The sequence below is a fragment of the Sceloporus undulatus genome, chromosome 4, assembly GCF_019175285.1.
Source record: "Sceloporus undulatus isolate JIND9_A2432 ecotype Alabama chromosome 4, SceUnd_v1.1, whole genome shotgun sequence".
Classification (NCBI taxonomy): Eukaryota; Metazoa; Chordata; class Lepidosauria; order Squamata; family Phrynosomatidae; genus Sceloporus; species Sceloporus undulatus.
In genome coordinates, this window is record NC_056525.1 from 7591586 (window position 1) to 7603959 (window position 12374).

Genomic DNA, 12374 nt, shown 5'->3' on the forward strand with positions numbered 1-12374 from the left:
CCTATTCTACACAGCATGTGGCCATTTTGTGAAGAAAACAGCATTTTCTGCACAGGAAGGAACATTTTCCCAAAATACAATGGGCCCTTGTTATCTGCTGAGGTTTGATTCCAGGACCCTACATGGATAACAAAATCTGTGGATGCTCAATTCCCATTAAATATAATGGGAAAGGAAAATGATGTCTCTAACATAAAATGGAAAATCAAGGTTTGCTATTTGGAATTTATAATTTTTGAATATTTTCAAGCCATGGATGCTTGAATCTGTGGATAAAAAAATCGTGGATAAAGAGGGCTGACTGCAGTATTTCTGTGCAACTGAGGACTTACTGTATTATAGGCAAAATTCACACATGGTTATTTTGTGCAAAAAAAAAAAAACCTTAGTATTTTGGAGACAGGAAACAGCATTGCCTGTACAGGAAAAAAATTATGCACAGAAAATGCTAGTTGTGAACATATTCTATACAAAATTCACAATTGGTCATTTTGTACAGAAACCCCATATTTTTGTGGGGTTTTTGGGCTATGTGGCCATGTTCCAGAAAAGTTTCTTCCTGACGTTTCACCAGCATCTGTGGCTGGCATCTTCAGAGAATGCTTTGCCTGGAAAAATTGGGTGTATATATACTGTGTGAGCCTGGGAATGCAGGAGTGATTTGCATGTGTCTTGTTCTGTGCCAATGGATAGCCTCAGGCTGGGAGGCTAATGCAAAAGAGGATTAATGTCTGCTAACTGGTGATCATTATCTGCTTAGGAAAGCCCCTGACTCTGAATGGTTTCTATTTGCATTTGCTGAGTCCTTATTTTGCTATTCCTCAGGACTAATTTTGTTCACTTTAAGGGTTTCTTCTTTCTGGTTGAAATTGTCCAGGTGTTTGTGGATGTCAATGGCTTCCCTGTGCATCCTGACACGGTAATGGTTGCCATGGTCTGGAACTTCAGATGCTGGCGAAACGTCAGGAAGAAACTTTTCTGGAACATGGTCACATAGCCCGAAAAACCCACAAAAAACTATGGATGCCGGCCATGAAAGCCTTCGACTTTACAGAAAAAATACATTTTGCATCCAGAAAATAATACTTATGCACATAAAATCCTTTGCTGGCAGAAAATGCAAAACATAGCACATGCGTTGTGAATTACATCTCTAATGTGTGATGCCACGTTTTACTGTCAAAACATCAGAATGCAGAAAGAATTCTGGAGCAGAATGGAAGCATACATGGTCATTTTGCAGACAATTTTTTTTGTAATACAGACACTGATGCCAAAGTACAAAAAAGGCAATAAACATTTATTTGATACAGCTGTGGGTTTTTTTTAAATACATACAGTACATAGATTTCTCCCTTCAAGGGTTTCAGTGGTGCTGATATTAATAATTATTTATTACAGTACTCAAGCGCTGAGGAATTATTTTTATCAATGATTACCAAAAAGACAGATCGTCACAAATCAGGAGTGTATAAGATAGTTTACAGTTAAAACATTTTGATTTTTTTGATTTTTTTGTTGAGTTTTTTTTTTGCAAATAAACACTTTTTAATATATATTTATATATATATTTATTTATATATGGTTACAAGTGATAGACTGGAAATCTTTTTTTTTTTATTTTTCAAAATACATGTATGCATTAATGTCTGGCATTTAAAAGAAACCAAAAACCAAAAACAAAACCAACTATTTGGAAAGGTACCACAAAGAAAGAAACGGGGGAAGGGGGCAGAAGGTGTCATTTGTTTGGGAAAGTGGTCTTTTCCTTGGACTAGAATGCCCAGAATTCACAGGCCGGGGATTCAGGGAATTGTAGTCCAAAAAAAGCCACATGCCCACACTCAGTTGGCACACTGAAACGAAGGGGATTTGCCTCTAACTGCAGCTTATAGTAGAACACATCCTCCACCCATTTGAGGCTGTGAGACCACCATCAATTCCAGCTCCTTGAAAGAAGCTCCCCATTCATTCCAGTGGACTAGCTGCTCCATCTGCCCATTCCACTGGGATTCTCAAGGAGGACGATTGTCTGTAGAGCTGAACATCTAGGAAAAAGACTTTGTTCTGAATTCTATAGGCCAGTCTCAACTACAGCAGACTCACTGAATCAACTGTCCAACAGAGAGTCATCACACAGATATGTCCCATTGACACAATGGGTCTACTCTAATTGAGGACCAGCACCAGGATTCAGACCTTTTTGTCTCTGTGAAGTTGGGTTTCCATGGAGAACTACAGTAGCCACAAGGATTAATTTCCCTGTACTTGACTCATAACGCTCAATTTGTAGACACAGGTTTACATCAACCTTGTCTTCAACACAAGGTCAGACCATCAAACTGTGCTATTTCCCCCCAGTAAAGCCCACCCATGTACAACCCCCCCCTTCTGTGGTGATAAAGAAAGCACTGGTCAAACTCTTTCAACTCTATGATTCAAAGATTTTGACCAGTGCTTGTTTTATTGCCACAGCATGTTTTTTTTCCACCGCATTAAGCATATGCTTGCAACTGGAAGATTAATCCTAGGCAGAGTTAGGTCGACCAAAGCTCATCGAGTTTGATGTTTTTTTCAGGCTCAGCATCACTTTGCCCAGGACTAGGACAAGCGGCTCATTTTAGGCACATCATTTTCATGATTTGTTGACCATGCAAATATGATTCAAGCACTTAACCCATTGGAGACCCTGATTGTCAAACATACCCGAAAAACTCTGTGTAGATTCCAACAACTGTTTTCACTGACGTTTCTGCTAAAGTGGAAATGTGTTGTTGGAAGCATATAATATCCCCATTTCGTTCTTACCATATTTTATATAGAAGTATGTGAGAGTATATGTGTGTGTTAATTAGTTGATTCCAAGATCGTCTTGGAGTAAAGATCTATACGTGTTTTAAAGATCAGTACAATTTCCTGCAACACCTGGATGACTTTTTGGGAGATACTTATGAAACTGAGTGGCTAGAAAAGTTCAACACTATGGCTGGAATCCTGCTGGTGTCTTATGCATGCCTAAATTCCCTACTCAAGAGGCTGCAGCCTTTTTGTCCAATGTGGGATGCCCACATTCAGTTCATGGTAGCAGAAGCAGAGTTGTGCAGATAGGATGATAATCTGCCAGCAGCATACATAAGAATACACATTTGTGCTATGCATGTGGAGTGATTTCTTTGAACAATCAGTAATGGTCCTATCCAGCTGACAGTGGAATATGCACAGTTGCATATGTGATACTGTTGTGCATGTAGCAGAACATTAAAGTAAACAAAATAACGTGTGAATGCACATTGTATTGCCATTGCATTTATACAGTGGGTTGCCAGCCATGCATGCTGACCACTAATCTACAGAAATTGCACCATTGTTATTTACCAAAGTAGTTGCATAAATGTAACTCCTCCAGAGGATATTTATATTTTGCTGTAATAATGGAAGATTTCAGTCATTTTGTCATAAAGGAAGATGCATGTGTGATGCACATGAGGTGTACATGTGCACAAGATAAGCATGCATGCTTGGGATTACAGTCAACTGTGCATTTGGTTGTGCATTCAGGTGTTCAGTCATTTGTGTAGTCCTGCCATTAAACACGAGGTTTGTGTAGCACAATCTGGATGTCAAGATTTAGCTATGCAACACTGATTTGGCATCTCAGTTCATTGTTGTTGTTGTTTTTTTTTACAAAGAATTCATTTTGACCAATGATCACAATGCAAACTGCCCTTCTGAAGTGACAGAGAAACATTACCACTTGGTGGGAAAACAGTTATGTGAATGTAACATATATACTTGACTATTAGTCAACCTCATGTAAAGCCAAGAGGAAGTTTAGGGACCAAAATTATGGATTTCAATATAACCTATGTATAAGTCAAGGGTAAAACCTAGGGGCACATAAGGATGTAGTGGATGAAGGAAAGAAAAATGACACCAAAGCATGCTGATATTTTCCCACCCAGACATTCAAAAAGGCCAGAAGCAGCACTGCAATGGAAGGAGATGAGGCAGTTGTTGCTTCTTTTAGATTCTCTCAGGGTGGACTAAACTCTCCCCTTTTCCTACTCTACTCAGAGAAAGGGATGGCTCCTTTTTTAAAAATAAGATTTAAGGTACACTGACCTGTGGATAAGTCAAACCAGGTTTTGTGGGTAGATTTTTTGACTTCAATTTCTAAACGTATATGTGAGCATATACAATAGTTGCTTTAACAGGCTTAGGAGTAATGAGCAAAAGGGGTACGTTCACACCTATCCTTCTAAGAGCAAGGATTTCCCCCCTCACCAGATCCAGCCAGAGATCCCTTCTCTCCATCTGATGCCTGCTGTTTCTGCTAGGATTAAACTGCTGCTGCAATCTTTCCTTTGCCTATATGCTGAAAAGAAAAAAAACATTGTGTGGTGTTGTTATTTCCTCACCAAGACAGCCTCAACTTATTGCAACCCTATGAATGCATTTAAGTTCACCATATCAACTTGCAGCAGCCTCCATCACCAACTGCTTTGCTCAGGTCTTGCAAACTCAGTGCAGCTGTGGCTTCCTTGATTGACTCAATCGGCTTGTAATGTGGTCTTTTCCTACCGCTTTCCACTTTCCCCACCATTATCTTTTCCAGTGAGTCATAAAGTATGACAACCTCAGCATGGCTATCACATAATATTCCACCTTTGAATGCCACCCTTGAAACAGATGCTCTATCCATTTTTTTAAACACAGCAAGACAGATGTATGTACCCACCCAAACTGCTCATGCTATCTTTTACACACATGCCAGGGAAATAGCAGTAAACTATCACTCCTGCAGCTGTTTACTACAGTAGTAAACAGTAGTTTACTACAGTTATAAACTATCCTTAATTTCACGCAAATTACCGCTGGTCAAGTTAGCGCCTTACAGCACTAAGGTTAAATCCACCATTAAATTACAACTGTAAAACAGTGTTAAGTCTGGCAATACTGTTACACAGAACTGTTACAAGAAGCATTTCAGATCAGTGTGAAGTCAAAAGCTTTCATGGCTGGCATCCATAGTTTTTTGTGGGTTTTTTGGGCTATTTTCCAGGAATTAACTCTTCTAGAACATGGCCAAGTAGCCCAAAAACCCCACAAAAAACTATTTCTGATCAGCCTTCCCCAAATGAGCACCTTCCTGCTATCTTAGACTACAACACCCATCACTCTCCCAGTCAGCATGGCTGTAGATGGATGGGGAAGGTGGAATCTGTACACCAACACATCTGAAGGGCATAGGGTTGGGAAAAAGACAGTTTTACATGCTTATATCATATCTTTCCTTCAGGTAGCCCTAAGATTCTCTACTCTTTTATCCTACAACAGCCTTGTGAGGTAGGCAAAGCAGACAGACAGTAGTTGTCCCAATGTCACAGCTGAAGGAAGAGCTGAAACTGGAGGATTCACAAAGACAGTCTGGTCTTGTTAAGTTGTTGCTGTTCCTGATTCTCTCCAATCTGCTTCTGCATGTAGTACCCACTCATAGGAAATGGGGATCCCTCAGTGATACATGCCTACTTCCAATGCTGAGGGCTACAAGTCCAAATCAGTTTCCTGGACTGGCCCAGGGTCTGTCAAGAAACGTTCATGCTACAGAAAAAGCAAAGATGTCAATTCCACTATTAATAACATGAGGTTTTTCTACCGAGACAATTTTTGTACCTCTGTGGGTGCATCAGTACTGTATAAATAATGCAGTTTGACACCACTTCAACTGCCATGGTTCCATCCTACAGAATCCTGGGATTTGTAGTTCTGTGAGCAACCAGTAGCACTCATGGGCAGAGGTGGCTAAAGACCTTGTAAAACTACAAATCCCAGGATTCCATAAGATGGAGCTATAGCACTTGAAGTGGTGCCTTGAGTCACCCTAAAAATGTGGAGGTGCCATGCAGAGAGCCTTACTCTTTATTGGCTTCTAAATAAAACCATGGGTGCTTCTGCTTATCTCACTCTTCTCAAGGATGGCTATGCTCTATGATGGGCTAGTGACTCCACTTTGGGTTTCAGCCTCAATTTTTAAGGAGTTACCAAAAGTGCCAAACCTACAACAAAAGACAAGAATCAGCATCCTAGCTAACGCCTTTGAAGTGTGGTCTAAATCCTGAAGGGTAGGATGGCTTTGTTCCCAGAAGATGGAACTGAATGCCACACCTGCCAGTTGGTCTAGCAGTTTGTCTAGCAATTCCTATGACTGTGCCAATTTATACAAGATTGATGCACTTCCAGGACTGAGGTCTGTCACAAAAATAGTCACTAACATGACTATATGGAATTTATTATCCAACAATTTCATTCTTGTGTGTAAAGATGAATTATTTCTGCAGTTTTCTCCCCATTGTGTGGGAAAACAAGTATTTCTGCACAGTTTTTGCCCAGTATTTGCGCATCCTGAAGTGTATCAGGAAATTATTATGCGCAGAAATGTATGTGGATTTTTGTGTGTGTGAAAATCATGTTTCTGTGCAAAAAAATTCTCTGAATATGGCAGCCACAGATGCTGGCGATCAGGAATAAACTCTTCCAGAGCATGGCCACATAGTCTGAAAAACCCACAAAAACACATTATTTGGCAAAAATCACTTTTGGTAAAAAACAAAACAAAACACATTTTTCACACCAAAAAAACCTTTCCAGAGTCCATGAGTGACAGGTTTGTTTTTGTTTTGTCGTAAAATTGCTGTTTTGTACAATATAATGCACAATATATATAATATTCCTAACTTTTAATGTTTCAAGATCATGCCTTGAATGGAAAGTGTTCAAGAAAGATATGTCAGACCTTTTATTGAGTCTGGACGTAAGAACAGGTTGTAAAAGGAACAGAGGATACGGCTTACAATGAATCCTGAGTAATCACTATATATTTTTTTGAAAAAACACCGAGTTCCTAGCTGTCTTTGAGGAGGATAAAGGGAACCCTGAAAATAGGTGAAGCCATAGAAACCAGAGGAAGCTAAGAATTGCACTTAGGATGCATTTGCACTGCAGAAATAATGCAGTTTGACAACACTTCAACTGTCATGGCTCCATCCTATGGAACCCTGAGATAGTTTGTTGTAACACCAGAGCTCTCAGGCAGAGGAGGCTAAATACAGTTGGCTCTCCACATTTGTGGCTTTGATTTTTATGGATTTCATTATTTGCAGTTTTGACTAATATGTTCTCTCTATGAAGCTCTAAATCCTCCACGCAACTCTGCCAGAGGTTGACTGTAGAGTTGTGCTGGAGAACCTAGAAATTCCTAGACAAAACACATCTCTAGGCCTTTGTAGGTCCTCCAGCATGATTCTGTGATCAACCTCTGGCAGAAGTTGAGCATAGTGTTGCACTGGAGGACCTGGAGATTCTCTGAACAATGTTTTTTATTCGCGGTTTTTCTACATTAACGGGGATCCTTCAACCCGAACCCCAGTAAATGTGGAGGGACCACCATATCTCATAAAAATGAAAAATCCCAGAATTCCACAGCACTTAGCCACAGCAGTTTAAGTGGTGTCTAACTGCACTATATCTGAAGTGCAGATGAGGTAGAACTGCATTCATAATACATCCCAGTACCTTCTTTCAACAAAGGTTTCTCAGGTTTTCCCCTTCCCATTAGTTCCATCTCAAGAACACCTCCCAGCCCTCCTTGTTAAAAACCCCTCAAAAGAAATACAGTGGTACCTCGGGATACGAATTACCCAGCTTACGAATTTTTCGGGATACGAATAAATCCCATAGGGATTTATTGTTTCGGGTTACGAACGTTTTTTCGGGTTACGAAAAAACGCCGGCGCTATTTTCAATGGAGCCGCGGCGGAGCCGCGGCTTTTTTTCCCATTAGCGCCTATGGCAATTCGGCTTACGAAGGTTTTTCGGGTTACGAAATTAGCCGCGGAACGAATTAATTTCGTAACCCGAGGGAGCACTGTAAGGTGGACCAATGCCTTTGCACAGTAAATCTGAAGCCTTGAGTAAATTTCCACAGATGGGCTCTGTCTCTAATCTTGTTATTTCATTTAGCAAATCTACACTTTCTCACAATGGACTTTTTTGAGGAGAGATGGACTGGGGACTGGGAATTTACCAAAAATTAGGTTCAGGGGTTTAGAAAATGACAGCCACACAGAGGAGTCACAAACCATTTATGAAATAGTCCCCTTTAGTCCTAAAGGGCTGCTTGCTGAATTCGACAGTGAGCCTAGGGGGACTACATAAACATAAATAAGACTTTGATCATTCTACAGAGGTGTGTGTGCTTCTGCATGATGTTATCTGGCTTAGGACTTGTTCTGTAAAACTATTATACAGTCTTGCAGAATAGACACAAAGGACAAAGAATCCAGCACCACATTCTCTTTTTGGGGACTGGGGAGGGAATCTGTCAGTTTCAGTTTCTCACAGACTCTCATTTTTCCAGTCTTAAATTCAGTCCACTCCATGTTCTACAATTTGTCCAGTTCTTAAATGTGGTTCATCTTGATCTTGAGATTTTATTTTCAAAGTCTGCATGCCATTTTATGCACAATTTGTGTGATCTTTTTGCCTGTTAGAACAAACTTGTGTATGCTATTTTCACTAATACAGGTTGAGTATCCCTTATGCTTGGGACCAGAAGAGTTTTGGAGTTAGGATCCCCCTCCCCCCAGATTTGGGAATACACAAGTAGCGCAGTATGTCTGTTTTTGCAGGACTGGAAAGAGACGTGAGGATCTGTGAAATGGCGGAAAGTGTGGATTTATGCTGTGCACTATACTTGGATTCCTGCCATTTCACAGATCCTCAGTTTCTCTCCAGCCTTGTGTCTTTTTGCCACCAGCCATCTGTTCTCGCCTTCAAGGTGGTTGCTGTGACACTCATCTCTCTCCAACTTTGTGTCTCATTCATTCTCTACTTGCATTGTGTATGAAACACAAGGCTGGGAAGAGACTGAGGATCCGAGAGACAGATGAGCAGGAGTGCCACAGTTGCTGCCTCGAAGTCAGAGGTGGGATGCTGGTGGCAAAAAGTTTTGGCTTTTGGCTTTTGGCAAACACATAGGCTGTGCTCTATCCTTTGGTAATATGAGATTAGCAGTAGCATATCTCTTCACCATTACTACAAACACCCCTGGAATCATGCTACATCATAAGAAAACACTCAGCATCTGCTACAAAGTGGTAATTAAAAAAAAAGGTTAGATCTTACAACCAAAGGTTAATTCCTCCTCCAATTTTCAAATAAATACATTTAAAACTGCCAACACTGAAAAAGGCAACAGGAAGCCTCAAGAAATATTTTGGAATACTTAAATTAACTGCTTGTTTTGGGACATGCACTGCCCAGAACCCTGCAAATCTAAGCCAAAAGTTCATCTTTTTGAGCTTTCATATTGTCCCTACCTGGCACACAGAAAACCTGAATAGCATCTATATCTGACTGTGAATGTGTCCTCCCATCTATCCAGCCCAGTGGCATCAAAAGTGGGGTTGAGGGCAGGGGGATCTATTCATATCTGACCAGTAAGCTATCTGTTAGCTTATTGGGCCATGAAGTGAACACACACACACATATAGGCTTCCATTCCATGCTGGAAAGGGGATCCCAGCAGCTGTACTCAAAAAAATAACTCTTCCAAGCTCTACTAGTAAAAGGAAAATGATTTAGAACTGCAAACAAAAATCCATCAGTGATACCTTTATTGGCCAACCAAAATGCACAATATACCTGTTGCAAGCTTTCGAAGCTCCATGGGCTTCTTCATCAGGTAAGATGTTACAAATCAAGCAGGAGAAAAAAAAATTGAGATGTTAGTCAGATGTCTGAGAATATCTCCCAATCATAACATCATTACTAAGGACTAAAACAACATGCAGGCATCTTACTAACTTCTCCAACTGTTTTTTCCCCTCCTGTTTGGTTTGTAACATCTTGCCTGATGAAGAAGCCCACTGAGCTTCAAAAGCTTGCAACAAGTATATTGTGCATTTCGGCTGTCCAATAAAAGTATCACTTATGGATTTTTGTTTTTATTTGTTAAAAGAGATGGAAAGACTCACAAAGTCCAGCCTCCAGCCATGTAGGAATACACAGCTAAAAACTCTTTTGAGATATGGCCTCCCAACTTCAGTGTAATAACATCCAAAGCCCATTCTCCTCTGAGGCTAGACACTGCCACAGCTCTTACAGTTAAGAACATTTTTCCTAACCTGTAGGTGGAAAACTCTTTTCTTGTAATCCACCGGTTCTCATTGCACTTTTTGAAGCAATAGAGAACAAGTTTGCTCCATCTTCTACATGACATCCCCTCAGATATTTAAAAATGGCTATCATGTCACTCCTCAAGTTTTCTCCATGCTCCCTGAGTCATTTCTCTGAGGGTTTGGTTTCCAGACTATTTATCATCTTGATCACCCTCCAAAAATCACTGTTGCCTCTGTTCCCAGGTCAAGAATTCCTTCTCCCCATTTTGGGATGTGAAGAAGATAAACATGGATCAGGAAGAAGGGAGAGGGATTTTTTAAAAGAAGAAATGTGGCAGCACCTTAAGACTAACTCATTTTCATTTTAGAAATTTCAAAACTACTGCAAGGAAGGTAGGCAGAGTTTACTTTCCTGTGGAAAGAATGAATGAAATACAGCTGTCCATGGACGGTGACATGGATCCAAAGATCCACCAGACGAGCTGAAGGTGCTGGCACTAGCACAAAGGAAGGTTGCCACTGCTCCTCTCTGATTCTCTATCTGCAGTTCTCTGTCCAGCTCTTCAAAAACTAGCTCCAGAAGGTTCCAGGAAACTTCAAAGTAGTTTTTCAGAAGCACAGGGGAATCTTTACATGAAAGAGAGGCAGAATCAAGTAATGTCCCTTCACATTAAGAACTTGTTTCCAAACGGCCATCCAATCCTAACTACTGTACTAATTTGTGCAAGCTCCCTTTGTTTGTATGGAGCAACTCTAGGGGAAAATACGAATGGATGTTGTTCTCAATAATGACTGCAATTTTCTGAGTCAGCCTTATTTTTTGTATGCTGAAGCAGAAGGGAAAGAAAAGGAACGGCACCTGCCCCATACTCTCCACTTGGCCTGCAGCAGTAGCACCAAACTTTGTATTAGAAATCACAGGTTTGGTTAATCTGGGAATGACTGTTCTTCCTTGGCCAGGCAAAATTAATAAACAATCCCTGGACTACCCTGCCTTCCTATCTGGCATCTAGCTTTCAATGCCTAAGTAGTATCTAGATTTCGTTCCACCAGAGAAAGTACCACAGTTAAAAAATGCACACTGCAACTAAACTTTTTAGTTGTTCCAACCATAAAATATTAGCTTTAGGAAAGATTTTGTAGGGGCAAAACAGATGGTCCAAACAAAGCCTGCTTCCAGGCAGCTTGGGGTCTGGCGATCACTTGATGTATGCCCCAAAGCCACCCCAACCTGGAAAAGTCACCCTGAAAAGAAGTGGCAGAAAACTGCTTCTTTTCAGGGTGCTGTCCAGAACTGTGGTGGTAGGGCAGATTGGGGCTGTGAGTGTCTGTTTGCTGCGGCTCTGGAGCGAAGAGCTCTGGGGCGGCACCAATCTGCTCTTTTTAGGCAGTCTGTTTCGCCCCAAGTCATGCTCTAAAGAACAGCCAAAGTAGGAAGACATAACTTAGAAATCTTTCCTCGTCTTATCTTTCTTTTTCACTTTTGTTCCACAATAATCCCACACAGTTCTAACGCAGGAATTATTTTATTTAACTACTTCTGAACCTTGGCACATTTCTTATATAGTCCCCAAGACCATGAGAGAAATTACAGAGGAAAATGCTGAAGGGTCCTTTGGTGTTTCTACTGTATGCTGAAGAGGTAAGCCGCTTTAGAGCATAAACAGTAAAAGTTTAAATGGAAAAGCAGCTTGCCTCTTCAGCAGTGCAAGCTTGAAAGAGCAAACAAGACTAACCCCTGCTCTCTGTTTGTTCAAAACAAAGATAGCTGTGTGATTAATTTCACCCCACACTCCATTTGTTGGATTGCAGCTACAGAGGATAAGTGAAGATTTCATCTAGAAGATTTCATCTAGAAGACATGGCAGATAGTAAGATAAGAAAAAGCTGTGCTTCACAAAGGACAACCAAACCAGTACAACAGACCTCAGTATGACAACATTTAAGGACTGCTGCTCTCAGAAATGCATATGATACATTTGCAACTGCCCGGCATTAAATTTAAGACATCCATAATGTGTAGGAGAAGCATCATATCAAGCTCCCTTGGACATCCACATTCTAGTGCAATGCAATAGGAACAGGGCTTGTATTGCACAGTAGATGTTGCTGGTGCCCAACATCATCAATCACCATCAGGGTTCCTTTCCCCTTATTGATCAACCCTATCACCCAACTAATCTCTATACCCCCAAA

At 40.7% G+C, this 12374-nt stretch overlaps 1 protein-coding gene and 1 long non-coding RNA gene across 4 annotated transcripts in view; one reads left to right on the top strand and one right to left on the bottom strand.

Moving 5' to 3' along the window:
• Positions 1-12374, top strand: part of LOC121929789 — a 66327-nt gene that overhangs the window by 32846 nt on the left and 21107 nt on the right. The gene's annotated exons all lie outside the window — the stretch shown is intronic.
• ZNF512B (zinc finger protein 512B) overlaps positions 1-12374 on the bottom strand; it is a 103747-nt gene that overhangs the window by 3168 nt on the left and 88205 nt on the right. The window contains exon 18 of one of the 3 annotated variants that reach the window (XM_042465690.1): positions 1147-4375. The exons of 1 other annotated variant lie outside the window; for it this stretch is intronic. In XM_042465690.1, the coding sequence (XP_042321624.1) occupies positions 4281-4375 (95 nt within the window). In that variant the 3' untranslated portion in view covers positions 1147-4280. Of the gene's footprint in view, positions 1-1146; positions 4376-9965; positions 10806-12374 lie in introns of those variants that run through there. One more of the 3 variants, XM_042465689.1, reaches the window with a different exon arrangement.